The 17,516-nt window shown below is 54.6% G+C and overlaps 5 protein-coding genes across 6 annotated transcripts; 2 read left to right on the top strand and 3 right to left on the bottom strand.

The window, feature by feature from the left end:
- Window positions 1–86: 86 nt before the first annotated feature.
- Window positions 87–6,809, bottom strand: LOC117645371 (WD repeat-containing protein 55 homolog). Its single transcript, XM_034385518.1, has 9 exons — window positions 6,695–6,809; window positions 3,611–3,796; window positions 3,124–3,450; window positions 1,521–1,737; window positions 1,254–1,436; window positions 1,096–1,169; window positions 858–1,015; window positions 558–772; window positions 87–449 (listed from the first exon to the last, which is right to left on the bottom strand). The coding sequence occupies exons 3-9, from the start codon at window positions 3,434–3,436 to the stop codon at window positions 161–163; spliced, it is 1,449 nt and encodes a 482-aa protein (XP_034241409.1). The 5' UTR covers window positions 3,437–3,450; window positions 3,611–3,796; window positions 6,695–6,809; the 3' UTR covers window positions 87–160.
- LOC117645372 (zinc finger protein 771-like) lies at window positions 3,837–6,110 on the top strand. Its single transcript, XM_034385519.1, has 2 exons — window positions 3,837–4,128; window positions 4,573–6,110. The coding sequence occupies exon 2, from the start codon at window positions 4,574–4,576 to the stop codon at window positions 5,900–5,902; it is 1,329 nt and encodes a 442-aa protein (XP_034241410.1). The 5' UTR covers window positions 3,837–4,128; window position 4,573; the 3' UTR covers window positions 5,903–6,110.
- LOC117645370 (sialin-like) lies at window positions 6,603–11,292 on the top strand. Of its 2 annotated transcripts, none has more exons than XM_034385516.1 (10): window positions 6,603–6,865; window positions 6,962–7,176; window positions 7,399–7,641; window positions 7,944–8,031; window positions 8,226–8,331; window positions 8,403–8,499; window positions 8,806–8,973; window positions 9,059–9,191; window positions 9,677–9,927; window positions 10,124–11,292. In XM_034385516.1, exons 1-10 carry the CDS (start codon window positions 6,862–6,864, stop codon window positions 10,307–10,309), a joined length of 1,491 nt encoding a protein of 496 aa, XP_034241407.1. In that variant the 5' UTR covers window positions 6,603–6,861; the 3' UTR covers window positions 10,310–11,292. The 2 variants fall into 2 exon arrangements, with proteins under 2 accessions (XP_034241407.1, XP_034241408.1); XM_034385517.1 differs by having other exon boundaries at window positions 6,604–6,865; window positions 9,689–9,927.
- LOC117644772 (gustatory receptor 5a for trehalose-like) lies at window positions 11,282–15,808 on the bottom strand. The gene is made up of 10 exons (XM_034384388.1): window positions 15,794–15,808; window positions 14,134–14,253; window positions 13,876–14,044; window positions 13,613–13,801; window positions 13,429–13,538; window positions 13,000–13,173; window positions 12,373–12,527; window positions 12,004–12,169; window positions 11,764–11,853; window positions 11,282–11,421 (listed from the first exon to the last, which is right to left on the bottom strand). The coding sequence occupies exons 1-10, from the start codon at window positions 15,806–15,808 to the stop codon at window positions 11,290–11,292; spliced, it is 1,320 nt and encodes a 439-aa protein (XP_034240279.1). The 3' UTR covers window positions 11,282–11,289.
- A 682-nt stretch (window positions 15,809–16,490) lies between these two features.
- On the bottom strand, window positions 16,491–17,480 carry LOC117644534 (apolipoprotein D-like). The gene is made up of 5 exons (XM_034384082.1): window positions 17,318–17,480; window positions 17,110–17,240; window positions 16,941–17,029; window positions 16,765–16,863; window positions 16,491–16,683 (listed from the first exon to the last, which is right to left on the bottom strand). The coding sequence occupies exons 1-5, from the start codon at window positions 17,441–17,443 to the stop codon at window positions 16,559–16,561; spliced, it is 570 nt and encodes a 189-aa protein (XP_034239973.1). The 5' UTR covers window positions 17,444–17,480; the 3' UTR covers window positions 16,491–16,558.
- Between the last annotated feature and the right edge of the window lie 36 nt (window positions 17,481–17,516).

The following is a 17,516-nucleotide window of genomic DNA, read 5'->3' as shown; positions in this document are numbered from 1 at the left end:
TTTGTTGTTTTCTTCTTACCCCCTTCCACCTTCACGCACGATGAATGTTTGAAATTGAAGGAGTACTGAATGTACAACACCAGGAATTAATTTTATCAGCAAAATTTAATGAGACATCTGGTTTAAGGGTAACAAATGAGTTGACAACTAAAAAGAGAGATCAGCTAGGGCCTGCAAGGTCAGCAAAGAATTCACCTTTATTACGGCATTGAGAGGAAGGTAGATTATGTTCATTCAGTTTTGGCTTCTTCTTTTTCTTCTTCTTGTTGAAGTTGTCTCGGATAACTTGGGTCTCTTCAATATACTTAATGTTCCAGAACTTTACAAAACCTCCAGCTGCAGCGGAGGAAGCGATGATTGTGCCATTGTTAGAAATATCTAGACACTCAATGGCAAAGTCATGCTGGCCAACTATTCCAAGAGACTGATTAGGAAACAAGTGAGTAGCCCTGCAACAGCAACACACACACAATCATTGCAATGAAGATGTAAAGTCCACATTGAAATTCAAGAAAATGAGAAAAGGTGCAAAGAAATAAAAGGTGCATGCAGCTTGCCTTATCTTTCCATCTTCCCATCCAGTTATCGCAACTGTCTCTGTGACAGGTAAAAGACAGCTCACAGGCTGCTTAAAACCAGGCATTTCATCACAGTGGTAACCAAACTCTCCCCAATTAAACATGTATGTAGAACCTTTTGATGAACCAGCTAGTAATTTAGAATCCATTCGGAATAGACCGAGGCATGTGAAATCATGTTCATACTCCTCAGACTGGGAAACACAGAAACAAAAGAGAAAGATCAGTAAATCCAATACACAGTGAAAATTTAGAGAGCATTTAAAATAATGTCAATACCTGAACTTGTATTTTTTTAGCATTTATGTTAATAGAGGTAATTGTACCCCCACAAGCAACTGCCAAGTGCCTACATTGTGGTGTTGAAATAATGTCAGTCACCATGTCCTGCATTACTTGGAAAGAGAAAACAGGTTCACGTTGCCTGGAATCCCACACTGAAATGAGATTAAAGAGAAAGCAGATGTAATGGCAGTTCTTCTGATGTTGATCAAAAGAATTTTCATACTTGACTTACATTTAACATGACCCTCTTCACACCCTGAACAAAACCGATTTTGGTCAAGAACATACAATGAATGAACAGGAGATCTGCAAAGTTGTAAAGTATTGTCAGAAATAATTTTTACAAACTACTACTGAATGAAACAAGTTCAATTATCTTAAACAACTTACGAATGAGCTTGGTCCCATAAATTCGTCAACTTCCCTGTTTCAACATCTGTCATAAGAATGGATTTGTCTTTTGATGCGCTGAAGATATTTTTACCATCTTTACTGAATTCAATTTCACGAATAGCTTTCACGTGCGACTCATGGGTGTGCAAAAGCTCACACTCTTCATCAGAGTATTTGTATCTATGATAGATGCAAAAGAAAGTCAAAGAACTCTAGTAACTAACTACAACATCTGCAGGCATAGCCTGGATCAGTTTAACTTACATAACTACATCACCAGTAAATGTCCCAACAGCAATCATATCTTCCTGAGGGTGGAATGACAAAGCTGCAACTCCATCTTCACATTCAATTGCAGGTGGATGGTTTCTATTTTTTTCACGGGCCCGAAGAATAGCTTGAACCACCTCATCATCATCACAATCAACTTCACGGCCAGCTGCTAGCTCCGAAAACTCTTCAGGAAGGGGCACAGGTTTCACTGCAAAGAATCAGATATTCATCAAAGGGGTCCATAAACTTAAAAAGAGCAACAACTCTGCAAATAACAATTGAAGTTTATCTTGCGGAATAGGCTACAATCGGAGATATCTAGAAACCTCAACTTTTAACAAATCCTACCTCCGCGTGTATGGCTAATGTCAAACTTGATATTAGGACAAAGCTTATCAAAAATGATAATTTCAAGATGGGTGTAAATAATCAATTTAATAGAGAACAGGCATTACTGTACAAGGAAACATACAAAAAAATAATATTTGGCACAAAAATGCAGTAGACAAAGCAAAACTTTAACAATTAATTAGGGTCCACTGACTTGAAATAACTAACATAATATGTAAACTTGCAAACATAGCGTTAAGGACAACGGAACAATGCTCTTTTATGCTAAAATAATACATTGAAAACCATATTTATTTGCCATGTTATCTTATGGAGTAGGAAATAAAAGGCCTTAAATGACAAAAGGGAGTCTAAAATAATATTGCAGGAAAGAAGTCACAGATCCAGATTTTTAAAATAATAAGAAAACATTTTGTCTGTAAATTTCAGATGCAGCTTATGGTCTTCAGCATTTAACACTTCTACAAGTCGGAAGTGGCAAGAACCTGACACTAAACAAATGACAATGTGAAGAAAAATATGCAAACAGGAAGTTTCATTATCTTCATCTATGTCTTAACCGTCTTGAAAAGACAGTATTTATCCTTAAGACACTCAAACTTTTCAAAATATTATTTAATACTGGCTTGGTAAGAACAACTAATAATAGAAAAAAAAAAAAAAAAAGTTTAGATTGGATATTAGCACAGCCAAAGGGAATGGAGGCCATTTAAATTTAAACTACTCCTCCCGCTTTCCTGATTGGACGGCTAATAGATGAGACAGGAGGCTGTCTAGGTCTCCTAGGACAGACACCATTTGTTCACGGGCGGAAGGAAATGGCCTCGACACAAAATTATTTAAAAGTTCAATAACTCTGGAAAACAGTGATAAAAATTGTTGCATCTCTTCTCCTGGGATGGACATAAATTGCAAGACATAGTCTGTAGAACAACAAAAAGTTTGAAAAAAAAAATTAAAAGGTGCAAACACTTGGACAACTCCAGAAAGGATTCAAATAAAATGAAACAAAAAACTGAACTGTGCCTGGTGATTGTAAGTGATACAAACAACAGACACAACATAACGTCTCCAGTCCATTCATCTAAAGCATCTGATAGATCAGAAAATTTCCCTGAGACTTGAACTTATTGGTGCACATCGCCTGTACACTACTATTTGCTCATGACAATTCTTGATTATATCGTGACACATTCTTAGCAAAGCCTAAGCTGAGACCCACAAACATCTTAGGGACACTTACCTTCAAAAGATTCATTATTGTCTTCTTCCGAGACTTCGGCATCAGACATGTCCGAATCAGAATCTGTCATGGGTATGTCAGAGCTATCATCATCAGAAGAAGGAACCTCCTCGTCTCCATCTTCTCCACCATCAGAGCCTTCATTTTCTGCATCACTCATGTCTTCATTTTCGCCATCATTTTGTACATCACTGTCACTATGCTCGGGCTGGTTGGCTTCCGGCTCATTTTGAGCCGAACTACTGGAGCTTGATTCAGCCGATCCACCATTTCCAGCTTTGGAAGGTAATTCTGGTTCATTGTGAGATGGCATGATGCACGAGGAATCTGAAACGACACGCCAAATCGATCATAATTAACAGAAAAGCAGTTGCAGTTTGTTTCCACTACTATTTGACAAGAGCTGCTGAACACTACAGGTTAGGAACGAGACATTAACAGTGACAAGCTGTAACAGACAATTTTAACGAACGCTGCCAGCACTTACGTGAAGTATATTTATAAGGGAATCGAGATGTAATCGAATCGGTGTCGTGCTTGCAGTTTCTTACGCCACTACTTGAAGTTCAAGCGTCTCACTTGCGACGTCCATGCTTCTTTACCAACAGCTTTTCTGCTGGTAGTCATGGGTGCTGCTCTCTAGCGGTGGGTCGGAGAAACTGCTCCCTGCCACCTGTTGCCGAAAACACTTTGTCTTGGAAATGGCTAAAGCTAATCTCAAAGTTACCGAAACCTAGCCAAAGTCAAAAAATGGAACTTATGAAAGGGTATCTAACCAGAAAATCATCTTTTGGTGGTGTCACAGTGAGAGGAATCTTGATCCTATTTTTCCTGTGTCATGTTGGCTAAACCTTTTTGCCCCCTCTCTCTCACTCCACCGTGTTGATATTTTGAAATTTTCAAGTGTGTTTGGGTGTTTGGTTTCTTATAAATCTAAAGGAAAAATGTGTTGTCATTAAGGAAGTGATATATTTTCAACATTCCTGAGCTTCCATTCACCCCAAGGTATGTCCACCCAACATGAAAATAAATCAAAAGACAGTTTTGATTCTAGTTCTGGACCCATAACCTCAACCGAACCTGTATTCGGGCTGCGGGGCAGACGTGCGTTTATTTTGAGGGAACCGTAGTCGTTCGTTACCGAGGCGGCAATTTTCAGTGCATTGACTTCATTGTTCTTCCCCTGGCTTGAACTGTTGGGTTGGTGCTTGGCTGGTGAGTGCCTGTGCCCCGTGCCCCCCTGCGCCGCCCGAAGGTACCTGTCGAAAAGGCGGGAGTGAAAAAACCGCCGGGGGGGGGGATCATCCGGCGCCGCCCTGAAAGCCTTGAAGTCTTGAATTAGTTTCTTAACACCCCACGCGGCGACATAGACCTCCTGAGACAGTCTGACATAAAAATTTGAAAACATTTGAGAATTTGACCTTTTTCTCCCTTGTTTTTTTCCCGCAGGATGGTGGGTGGGGAAGCCCAGCAGGCGGATTCGGCCGAGTCGGAGTGCGGGTCGTCCTCGTCCTCCAGGACGGTGAGCTTCGCCACCTGCAGCGTCTGCCAGCGCGCGTACCCCGGCGCGGCGGCCCTGGGCAAGCACCTCGAGACCCACCTGCCCGCCTACGTGCCCGAGGACGGCGAGGAGGCCGAGGTGCTGGAGTGCGACGTCTGCGGGGAGCAGTTCCCCAACCCGGAGGCCCTCGTGCTGCACCTGTGGACGCACGCGCGCCTGCGCGAGGAGGAGGGCGAGAGCGAGGACACCGTCAAGGATGGCGGCAAGGACGCCGTCAAGGATGGCGGCAAGGATGGCGGGCACGACAGCGACGACGAAGCGGCGACCTGCGACCTCTGCGGCGAGGAGTTTCCCAACGCCGACGCCCTCGTGCTCCACCTGTGGAAGCACGCACGGGAGAGTGACGGCGGAGGCGGCGGCGGCGACGGCGGGGAGGACGGCGAGGACCGAGGCGGCGGGCAGGGCGGCGGCGGGAACGGCGCGGACGGCGACAACGAGGACGCCTACAGCGAGGACGCCGACAGCGAGGACGCCGTCGACGAGGGCGCCGTGGACGCTCCTGGCGCTCCTCAAGCGGGGGCGGACGGGGCCGACACTGCCAAGCCCTTGCGGTACGCCTGCAAGCGGTGCGGCAAGACTTACAGCAGCAAGATGTCGCTGTATTGCCACCGGAAGGCGCACGACCTTCACCCCTGCGACCTCTGCGACAGGTCCTTCAAGGGCCGCACGGGCCTCAAAATCCACCGGAGGAAGTCTCACTCCATCGGGCCGGCGGGGGCAACCTCGGGGGCAACCTCGGGGGCAACCCTCTCGGCCGAAAAGGCCGCTGCGGCCCCGGAAATAACAGACTCCAGCAGTGATTACTTCAAGTGCCACGAGTGTTTAAAGAAGTTCAAGAACCAGGCATGGTTGACCAGGCACAAGAGCCAGGGCCAGTGCGACTCGTCGGGCGAGCACAAGAGCCAGTGCGGCTCGCCAGGCAAGCCCAAAAGCCAGTACGGCTCGCCAGGCAAGCCCACTCCGCGACTAGCTGTCCATCGCGGCGTGTTAATTCCTCCTAGGTTCAAATGCCCGCCTTCCAAGAAGAAGAGTGCAGACAGACCTTACCGCTGCTCATTCTGTCCGTGGTCTTTCAAAGCTGTAAACCATTTGAAAGAGCACTTGCTGGTACACTTGGGGATAAAACCCTTCCCCTGTCTCACTTGTGACAGAAAATTTAGAAGTAAAAGAGATATGAAAAAACATTTTCAAATATGTAATCTGAAGAAAGTTATTTGACATGGTGTTGCCCTGTGCTAAAATGTGTTCGAACAATGTTTAGTTTTAAGCTCCACTTTCAATGATTTTAAATGTTTTTAACCACCGCTCCAGTGCATGATTATGTAGTTGGATGTTTTCTCTTTTAAAACGTGTCATTACAATGCATTCTTATTTTGTTATTATTATTAAGAAATCTCATTCCAAATAAACGCGTGCTTTGTTCTTTTGAGAGCGTTTTCGTTGGAGACCTTTGGACGCGGCTATTAGAGAAGCGAGGGACAGAGGGAGGGAGAGAGTCGGCAGTCGCGCTAAGCCGAGGGGCTTTGCGGGATTTCGATAAGCCGAGACTCCGTCGCCCTGTGCGCGGCGCCTTTTGTAACGGCATGACATGGGAATCTCTTCAAAGTGAATCATCAGCCTCATTATCATCGAAATCTCGAGCCGAATTAATTAACCGAGGAATCCGTTTGCTGGGGCCAAGTTCCGCATGACGCGCCAGTGTCGCAAGGGTTGCCAAACAGACAGCTTCCCTGATTGTCTAGTGGGCCGGCTAAGGTTCCAAACTCTTCGCCGCTCACGCGGCCGAGCTGACCCTCTCTCTGTTCGAAGCTCGGCGGGCCGGCCGCGCGCTCCCATTGGCCGGGGCGGCACGCGCCACCTGACGGCCCCGACCAATCACCGCCGCTCTAATATTAGCGCCCTCTGCAGACTCGCGGCGAACCAGAGTCCGCCTCACTCGCTAACCGCGTACCGCGCTCACTCCAAGTCGTACTCGTTGGCGCAGCCGGCGACCGTTTGGCGCAAGATTACCGAGTGCCTGCTTTCCCTGGCTGGTCTCTCCGCCGCTCCGCCGCGCCACACTCGTCCAGGACCCGAGCGCGAAGAAGGACGTCGCATAGGGGGCGCGGCCACGCGGTGACTTGCAAACCCTTCCTCTCCACCTCCACGCGGTCCCGCTAGCCGCTCGGCCGCTCGCCATGGGTGAGCTATGAGAAATACCGCGACCGCCACCGCGGCGCGAACCGTCGAACATGTGCTCGGCGCGCGGCGGCGCTACTAACCGCGCTACCGGTGCAGGTCTCGCGGCGTGGGTGCAGCAGCGGTACGTGCTGTACCTCATGCTGTTCCTCGCCGTGCTCAACATGTACACCATGCGCGTGTGCCTGTCCGTGGCCATCGTGCAGATGGCCCACGCGGAGCCGAGCGGCGACAACGCCACCGAGGCGGTGGACCCTGAGCGCTGCCCGGAGAACCCGCAGCAGGGCGACGGCGGACCCTCGCTGACGCCGCAGGTGGGAGCACTGTGAAACCCCGAACCGGAAGCAGTGTCGCCACACTGCGAGGCGGAAATTTCCACGGTGCACCAGTGTCGGAAGAGTTGCCAACCTCAGCCCGCCTGCTGGGCCCTATCTGGGCTGCGCTGCTGCAGGCGACCTGCCTGCAGGCTGAGGTTGGCAACCCTTCCGACACTGGCGCACCGTGGGCGGCAACCCTGACCGGAAACGGATCGGCAGCCCGACGCGGCCGCCGAGTTCGCGTGGGACTCGGTGCTGCAGGGCTTCATCCTTAGCTCCTTCTACTACGGCTACGTGGTGTCGCACCTCCCGGGCGGCGTGTTCGCGGACCGCTTCGGCGGCAAGCACGCGCTGGGCCTGGGCCTGCTCATCACCAGCCTCACCACGCTGCTGTCGCCGCCCGCCGCCCGCCTCGGCGCCGGCTGGCTCATCACGCTCAGGGTCTTCATGGGGCTGGGCGAGGTGCGTTCACACAGTGGATTTGCCAGAAGACCGTTGGAGGCGGCCAAAACTCTAGACGCGTTTTGAGCTCCAGAGTCGCTAAACAGGGCTCGAACCGAGCGGTTGACCCCACCAATGGATTGCTCTCCGAACGAGGAATCCATTGGTGGGGTCACACGTTCGGTTCGAGTCCCATTTAGCGACTCTGGAGCTCAAAACGTGTCTAGAGTCTTGGTCGCCTCCACCGGTCTTCTGTCCCATCGTGCATCAAACTCTGCAAAGACAGAGGTCCAGTTGCTCACAATCGCTTGCCGTTCTGGCAGGGCGTCACGTTTCCCGCCATCAGCGCGCTACTGTCGCAGTGGGTGCCGCCGAAACAGCGCAGCAGGGTGGGCGCCTTCGTGTACGCAGGTACGTGACCACGTGACTACGAAGTGTGCAGTGTGGCCACGACGTCCCCGTCTGCGGCCACAGCGTTGTGACCACAGAAATGCTTTGTCTTGGATGTCACAGACGCCCCTCTCTGCTTTGGCTGGCTGTCGCCTGTGAGGTAGACGGAAAGGTAAACGTAACCTTGTGGCTGACGGCCTGCTTCTGCTCGACAGGCGGACAGCTGGGCACCGTGCTGGGCAACGCCATCAGCGGCCTGCTGCTGCACAACTTCGACTGGCCCATCACCTTCTACTTCTTCGGGCTGCTGGGCGTGATTTGGTGCGTGTTGAGCGTTGGCGGCGGTGCGGCGCTGCACTGACTGGTCCACGTTGACGGCCATCTCGTTGCAGGTACGTGCTGTGGGTGGCGCTGTGCTTCTCCACGCCCAACCAGCACCCCTTCATCTCCGCCAAGGAGCGCGAGTACCTCAATGAGCACATCATGCCGGTGAGTGCGCCAAGCAGCGGGTAGCCGCCAAAACTCTAGACGCGTTTTGAGCTCCGCAGTCGCTCGAACCGAGCGTGTGACCCCACCAATGGATTCCTCGTTCGGAGAGCAATCCATTGGTGGGGTCACACGTTCGGTTCGAGTCCCATTCAGCGACTCTGGAGCTCAAAACGCGTCCGGGATTTCGACCGCGCCTGCGTGGGCCGAGCGCCTGCAAGCGATTGGGGTAGGCCGTCCCGCCGCGCACGGTGGTGTTACAGACCGGCATACCTCGCAGGCGCTCAGCCGGTTTTCCTCCCCCCGCAGGCCTCCAAGCAGGCGTTCCAGGTGCGCACGCCGTGGCGGGGTATCCTGACGTCGCTGCCAGTGTGGGGGCTGGTGGTGATCCAGGTCGGCCACGACTGGGGCTTCTTCACCATGCTCACCGACCTGCCCAAGTACATGCGCAGCGTGCTGCGCTTCGACATCGCCACGGTGAGTGCGGCCAGAGGGCGCCACTTTTGAATCTCGAATCGAATCGGGCCTCGAAAAACTGACTTGTTGGTTGAAACCGTTCCAGAACGGAGTGTTGTCGTCCCTGCCCTACCTCACCATGTGGGTCATGTCGCTGGGCATGAGCGCCATCGCGGACTGGCTGCTCGTCAGGAACATCCTCACCCTGCTGCAGGTCCGACGGGTCTTCACGTCCATCGGTAAGGTCGCGGGTTCTAATCTCAGATTTTTTTTTGATTTTTTTGCGGTCGGTGTTGTAGGTCGTGCTAGTCAGTGCACGAACCTCGGCGTGTCACAGTGGGCCAGAAGACCGGTGGAGGCGGCCAAAACTGTACACGCGTTTTGAACTCCAGAGTCGCTAACCAGGACTCGAACCGAACGCGTGACCCCACCAATGGATTCCTCGTTCGGAGAGCAATTCATTGGTGGGGTCACACGTCTGGTTCGAGTCCCATTTAGCGACTCTGGAGCTCAAAACGCGTGCCTCAACCGGTCCTCTGGCCCACTGTGCGAACCTCGGCGTGTCCGAGGCTCGGCCGCACTTGCAGTGTAGCCTGGCCATACGTGCTGTTCCGCCCTGTGCGCTGTGTTTGTGGTGTAGGCCCGTGTTGACGGCGAGGCGGGCAAGGCGGGCGAGACGGTGCGCACTTAGCGGCGCCATTCCGCGTCGTGCTCATTTTGACAAACGTGTTGGCAGCGTCGCTGGTGTGCGCGGCGGGCATGATCGGGGCGTCCTGCGCGGGCTGCAACTGGCGCCTGGCGGTGGGCTTGCTGACGGCCGGGCTGGGCGGCATGGCGGCGGCCTTCAGCGGCATGCGCGTCAACGCCCTGGACCTCACCAGGAACCACGCCGGCACCGTCATGGCGCTCGTCAACGGCGGCGGCGCCGTGTCCGGCATCGTGTCGCCCATGATCATCGGCCTGCTCACCCCCCACGTGAGCACCGCGCGCCGGCGGCCAAAACTCTAGACGCGTTTTGAGCTCAGAGTCGCTAAGCAGCTCTCGAACCGAACGTGTGACCCCACCAATGGATTGCTCTCCGAACGAGGAATCCATTGGTGGGGTCACACGTCCGGTTCGAGTCCCGTTTAGCGACTCTGGAGCTCAAAACGCGTCTTTTGCTTGTGCCCAGGAGACGATGGCGGAGTGGCGGCTCACGTTCTGGGTCGTGTTCGTCGTGCTGGTCGTCACCAACTTCATCTACGTGGCGGTCGCGCGCGCCGAGATCCAGCCCTGGGACGCCGCCGAGGACGCCGTCGAGGAGGTCGCCGATGAGAAGACGCCGCCAGTGAGGCCGGCCAGGCTGCGCTCCCCGTGACCGTCCAGGGTCCGGCACCACAAAGAACGCGGGACTCTCGCAGAGGAAGTGGAAATGACGCCGGAATGATGTTTTTTCGTGTCTAAATTTCAACTGAAGTCAGTCATTTTGGCGTCAAACGACGCCACAGAGACCGTTCTCGTGTTCTTTGGGACCCGGTGACGCAGCGCCGCTACCCCGCGCCTCGAACAGCCAGGGACTGGCGCTACCCCGCGCCGATCGAACATCGAACACCACCGCCGATCGGTTGTCTCCGCCGGTCTGCCTTCGTCGTCGCCGTGCCGCCATGCGCGCGGCGCCCAGACCCAAAGTTTGTGCGGAGGGGCAGTCCATCGACGCCAATGCACAGTGGGCCAGAAGGCCGGTGTAGGAGGTCAAAATTCCGGACGCGTTTTGAGCTCCAGAGTCGCTAAATGGGACTCAAAGCGAACGTGTGACCCCACCAATGGATTAGAAGCGTTTCTGGCCCACTGTGCAACGCCGGACACATGCCTTGGTGGCGCCCCTCTGCATGACGTGGATTACTCCCTCGAATCCGTGGGCCGCCCCGCAGTTCGATGGCGCTTATTCTTGGATGCCCCCCAAGCCGAAACATTCCTCACGGACTTTCGGCCAATGTTGTTACCGCAACGTGCCTTAGTTTGTCGTCATTTTGTACAGTTCACATGTGCTGGCCTGTAAGCAGTTTTAAGAGCGTAGACACTCTAGTGATAAGATGATAATTGTACATTTGACCAACCTCGATGTTCACCATTTATTGCAAGCACAGCATCCTGTTTGTCAATGATTAGTGTGCCTTTTCCTTTCAGCAGATGATGCCTTTACTTCACTCCCCTGTGGTCCACGAGCAGTGAAATTTAAAATACAAAGAGATCTGAGTCTGCTCGTGCAATGAATGTTTTTTTTCAAATGTTAGACCTTAAGTTAATCAATGTCGTGTATATTAAAAAAAATCGACGAAAATAAAAAAAGACTTTGACTTAGCACGTGTACACTTTAATGTCCTCACAAGTGCACGAGACGGTGCCGTTGCTCTGCGCCGCGTCGGGGTTGGCGTCCTTGCCGCTGAACTGCACCAGCACGACCACGTAGGTCACGATGGTGCCCGCGATCTGTCACGGCAGTGCCCCAAAGTCACAACAACAACAACAACAACAACAACGAAGAAACAAAACAAAAACAAAACGGGAAAGAGGGCCGAAAGGTCAGGGGGCGCAGGGCGCACGGTAAAAAAATGGCTCCTGATTTTTTTCCCCCGCGGCGGCGGCTTACAGTAAATTGGAATTGCAATTGCAATTTATTGTAGACAAAAATAAAAATAGGTGATTTGAAGAGAGTCCCTGGGAAAACCAGGAACCGTCCTTGCCGTGTGCAGGGTCAGGGCGCAAAGAAAAAAAGACTTTGTTGTTGCGAGACTACCGAAACAATTTTTTTTCGCGCGGGGGTCGACGTACCTTGAGCAGGAACGACCGGGAAATGGAGAAAAAATTGCAACCCGTGAGAGCGATGTTGTCCGTCAGCACCTGGACGAGCAGGCGCTCCACCTGGGCAGAAACACGAGCAGTTCTGCCACATCAGTAGGCTAAAATTCCCACCATGCACCCAGTGTGGAAAGGGTTGCCAACCTCACAGCCTGTCCACTAGGCAACATCTCGGCACATCAGATATCGTTTAAACCTGGAGTCGGCACTGACCTCGACGGAGTAGGCGGCGGTGGGGATGCTGAAGAGCACCTCCCTGGGCCGCCTGCTCTCCTCGTTGATGTTGGCCGCCACGTACGTCATGAAGGTCATGCGCAGCAGCAGGTACGCCATGGAGAAGACGAAGAACAGCTTGTGGTACAGGGACACGCCCGAAGGACTGCCAAACCAAACATTTATTTTTAGAAAATTCTGTTTTATTTTTTTTTACTTTAAAGAAAGTTCTTTTTAGAAATTATTTAGAAACTTTTAGAAATTTTTTTTTTAGAAATTTTTAGAAATTTTTAGAAATTTTTAGAAATTTTTGAAAAATTAGAAAATATTTCAGATTTTTTTACAAAATTCCTTTTTTTTGTGACGTACTTGACTACCGACAGCAGCTGCAGGCAGATGAAGTAGAGGTCGGTGGCATACGACACCAGGATGAGCGGGCCCAGGATCACGTCGACGCGTCGCACCAGCTCGGCCAGGGCGTTGTAGTGTTTCCGCTTCTTCCTCCAGAACTCGTTGTTTTGGCCCTGGCGGTATTTTGAATGAGTCCGAGAGTAGAAAATGTGTGTGTGTGTAGACGAGTTCGACTCAGATAGTTTGAAGTTCCGGACGGCCCACCGACGGCAACGCGTATCAGATGGGGTAATCCGGCCTAAAATTTTAGAACCGGACTTGGGAAGGCGCCAATCCTTCAAGTGCGCCGCCGTAACAACTGCGTGGAATTCTATTTCAGTATTTCGGGGTGAGGGTCGCCGATCACGGACCGCACGTCGAGGACGCCGCCTTTCTCCCCGGTCACACCCCCTCGCCGCAACACACTCGTTCGCCGCCCGTGGCTACGCAACCCATCGTGCTTTTGCGCGGCGCGCTTCGGGGCCCGATGGGTTGCCTACCGTAGGGCGCGAACCCAGTGTTACCAACCTTCCCACGATGCACCAGTGTCGGAAGGGTTGCCAACCTAAGCCTACCGAGGAAACTTTGACAGTGCCGCCACCTCACCTTGGAGACCAGCACGGCCTCCAGGTCCGAGTTGACGAGTCGGAAACGCGCCGACAGCCCCATGGCGAACAGGGCGATGAACAGGTCCATGAAGTTCCACACGAACACGTTGATGATCTGCAGCCACAGCAGCAGCACGGCCTTCCACGTGGCGAACGTGAACAGCTGGAACGTCTGCGAGCGGCCGGCGTTACGGTGCACAGTGGATTTGCCAGAAGACCGGTGGAGGCGGCCGAAATCCCGGACGCGTTTTGAGCTCCAGAGTCGCTAAACAGGACTCGAACCGAACGTGTGACCCCAACAATGGATTGGTCTTCGGACGAGGAATCCATTGGTGGGGTCACACGTTCGGTTCGAGTCCTGTTTGGCGACTCTGAGCTGAAAACGCGTCTGGAGTTTTGGCCGCCTCCCACGCCCCCACAACGTCACCTTGAGGTACTTGGTGAGGAAGTAGCCCTGCCACACGAGGCGCAGGCCGCCGCGGTAGTAGCACGGCCACACGTAGAAGAGCGTGCCCGCGTTGGACAGGCCGTGCTCCACTGGAAAAACGGGGAAAACGGACTCAGCGCTCCGCACCAACGCGTCCTGCACTGCTAACTGGACGCAGCCTCACCGACGGCCATGAGGAAGGAGCCCGCCGTGAGGGACAGCATCCGGGCTCGCAACCGCGGCGGCTCGCCGTACGCGCGCAGGCACTTGTCGTCCACGGAGGCGAGGTCCAGCATCAGCTGCGGCCACACGCAGCTCATGCGCAGAAACAGCATTTGCGCCACGGCCGTCAGGCTGAAGAACATGGCGTGCACTGCGGGGAGGAGAGTTTCAGTTTATTCACTCGTCCCCTCGATTTTTGGGAAAGTAAACATTTTAGGGCTTTACCGGAGGTGTTGACCTTGATGCCGGTGTCCACCATGCGCATCGCCGCGGCGCAGGCCTCGAGCACGGCGCCGACGATGATGACGACGGCCAGCGCCGTCCTGGGGGACACCCAGCGGAAGGACGCGCGCCGCGGGTCGGCGGGCTTGCTGACGGGGAGCAGCCCGAAGAACTGCGGTACGGCGGTGGCGGTCAAAATCCCGGACGCGTTTTGAGCTCCAGAGTCGCTAATTGGGACTCGCCCATCGAACCCCCCCTTACCTGCGCCACGCGCAGCGCCGGCTTGAACCCCCGCATGAACACATCGTCGCCGACGTCGCCGTCCTCGCCCTCGCCGGCCTTGGGCTTGACGGCGAGCACCAGGACGCCGTCGGCGAAGCGCTTGCCGAGGGGCGGCGGGCTGGTCGGCAGGGTCCAGGCGCGCCGCCGCTCCACGGCGTGCAGGTCCTCCAGGACGCCGTCGTCCTCCAGGACCGCCAGGTTGCGCACGCTTCGGGTGCGGCTCCCATCTGCAAGAACAAGGGGTGGTTCACGTTGCCGCCATGGGCTGCACGATGGGCTGCCTGCCCGCCGGGCGGACGGACGCCGTCGTCGGCTTATCTGGGGCCCAGGCGGCCCGGGCCCGGCCCCCACTAACTGCGACGATTCCCTTCGGGCCTCTCGAGACGAGCGTCTTCCTCGACAGATAAAGTTTCCATCAGTGCTTGGACGGTCGGCGCGCCAGACGCGTCCGACTCGACGAACCTAGGAAGTTCGCGGAGGTTCGGGGCAGTGGGCGGAGGGGGCTGTCATGGCCATGGGCGGGCCCCGCGGGAGGGCCGCGCGAAGGGGAGGGGAGAGTAATGAATACTTCGAACCGGGATGCATAAACATCCAGGAGGTTCGCTACGTCACGGCGACGGGAGAGTCGTAGGTCGTCCAGGATGCCGATGTCACTCCGACGACGCCCACCTTGGCCGGCCTGCAGCTCCTGCACCCGCCGCGGGAAGCTCATGACGGCGAGGCCGCGGCGCTACGAGCCCCGCCCCCCTCCAGGGCGGCCACCGCGGCCGGGCGGCGGCCAGGACGACGCCATCTGAAGCGACACGCGCGGGGGTGCTCGACGCCGAGGCCCCGGACACCACCCCGGGGCTGCACCGGGCGGGGCGCGGCGGCACGGCAGTCCAGCGACTGGTGTGCCGAAACCAACGCAGAGCGCGCGCAGCGCAGAGCGGCCGCCACCCAGAGGGCCGCCCCGCCCCGCCCCGCCCCAGGGGCGCCAGGGCCCCAGGGGCGCCGCGCCACCACGTGTAAACACTTTTACATGTCACGGAGAGACACGCCGCCGAACCGGGGCCACTTCCCACGCCCACGAGGGGGAGGGGGAGACAGTGGGAGAAAGGGGGAGGGGATCCAAAGATCAATGGTGCCTGATAGTGGTGTGGTCAACATGCTAACACCCCATGCTGCGTGTGTCCGTGTGGCCCCGTGTGAGAGGAAAACTGTGCGTGTGTGTCCGTGTGCCGCTAGGTGTGTGTGTGTGTGAAATCCCTGCCGAAGGTCGTGTCCATCCCGCCCCGTCATAATGATGGTCCGGTAAACAAGGCCAATCGCTGTCCTGTTGGGGGTCGGCCGCTCCGGTGAGCGTCCCCGGCGGCCGAGCGAGCGTCCCGCCGTGGCGCCGTGGCGACGGCACGCCGAGCACTTAGGCCGAATCGCGATTGCATAACATGGAACACGGAGTGGACGGAGTGGTGGTCCGATGACGGGTCCGCGATACACTCCACGGAATGGCACAGGCACGGCCGCTGTGTCCTCGATGCCCCAATGTTGCGCACATTGCGAGCGAAACGAAAGACAGATTGATCACCTGGGACCAGGTTAGGTTAGGTTAGGTGGGGTTCACCAACCGTTGTTGCTTCGTGATTGCAACGTAACTTACCTCTTGTCTCTGCATGCTTTGCGCTTTGAACGCCCAGTCTCGGACGAGTACGCCGCGGAAACTTTGTTTTTCCCAGCGCGGAAATGGCTTTTCGTAGACAGCCCCCGTATTCGCGTGTTGGCACACCGTCAGACCCCCGAGCGTTCGTCCGTGTGTCGTTCGCCGGCACTTCTTTTTTATTGCACCGCCTTTGTTTATTGTTTTCTTCGTTCCTTTTCGGGTAAACACCCCCAAATCGGGAATGGGATGCAACTGAAATTTAGTCGAATGAGGGCCTGATCATTTTCAGGAGCTACTTCACCTCCTTACGTTTCCATCACTCCAGTTAAAATTTCACAAAGCGGAACAACAAACAGACAGCTAAGTCAGGTCAACACAACTAACAATTGAGTTCATCAATGCTTAGTGAAGATCTAATAAGGCCATAACAACATGATTGAATCTGATTGTTTAGTTGAGTGTGCGCAGCTGCGTTTCGCGTCCTTGCTGTCAAATGCCGCAGTGTGGGTGCCGGAGTGTCAACACCTGCTTGCACCGCACTGCATGCGCCGCGCTGGCGCTCCAATTCGCCGATACTCCGCGCGGACAGGTTTTCCTCGTTGGCGCGGGAAGTCTCTGTCGCGCGGAGTAGCTTCGAAAGCAGTGGGGGAACTCAGGAGTGGATTTCGTGCCGAAGCAATAAGAGAGATTGTTTTTGTAAACAAAGCGAGGTTTATTTCCATGTGGTGCTTAGTGGTGATGGTCGATGACGGTGGCAGTCACCCCCTAGCAGTCCTGCTTGGTGGGGCGGAAGGCCTTCCTCTTGAGCTTGGCGGCCTTGATGGCAGCCTCCACCTTCTCGCTGGAGGCGGCGTCCAGGGTCTTCTCGCGGCCCAGGATCCAGGCGGACTCTGCCAACGGAACAACCAATCAGAGAGCCGGCCGGGGTGCGGAGGAGGAGGAGGTTTATGTCGCCGGAACTCTGTACTCACCATACTTGAAGCCGAGCACGTTGGCGCAGGAGTAGACCAGGGAGTAGTTCTCGTAGTCGGTGTCCAGGACCAGGTAGTTGGCGGAACGCTCGCCGAAGACTGAGGATAAGCAATCGTTTATTAGCAAATGCGGCTTAGTTAGTACAAGGGTGCTTGTCGTCCACCTATTCACTTACTGGGCACGTCGAAGGTCACTTCGAGCTTAGCCTCGCCGGTGGTGCTGGTGACCACAGCGTAGCCCTCCTGGGACACGTCGGAGCCGATGCTGGAAACGAAAAAAAAAGTGAAAATGAAGTCACCGGCAACGGGGCGCGAACCCGGGCTTGACCGCGGTGCTTTACTCACAGGGACTTCATGTTGTTCTTGACGATGACCTTCGAGCCGTCCTCGTTCAGAGCGTAGTCAGCGGTGGAGCACTTGCCCGCCAGCTCCCAGATCTGGAAGAAGGCCTCGATCTCGTACCAGTGGCCCATGTACTGCAAGGGAAAGCAAAGACGCCGTTAGACATTCGAGGACACTTGCAGGCGCGCTGCGCACTCTTGCTGAAACCTACCGCCTGGGCGTCGAAGTTCTGGACCACTTTGACATCGTCGGGGCACTTCCCGGGGCTGATCTGGACTCCGGCCTGGGCGGAGGCGGCCAGGAGGCAGAGGCAGAGGACGGCGACGGCGGAGTTCATGTTGCGGCCGGCTTGAGCAGGAGACAATGTTGAGGCGTCCCTCACCTGGGTATATATGCCCACATTTCGAGTA

The sequence above is a fragment of the Thrips palmi genome, unplaced genomic scaffold (assembly GCF_012932325.1).
Source record: "Thrips palmi isolate BJ-2018 unplaced genomic scaffold, TpBJ-2018v1 HiC_scaffold_18, whole genome shotgun sequence".
Lineage (NCBI taxonomy): Eukaryota > Metazoa > Arthropoda > Insecta > Thysanoptera > Thripidae > Thrips > Thrips palmi.
Note: the sequence above shows the minus strand (reverse complement) of the source record. Positions and strands in the feature narration are given on the sequence as shown.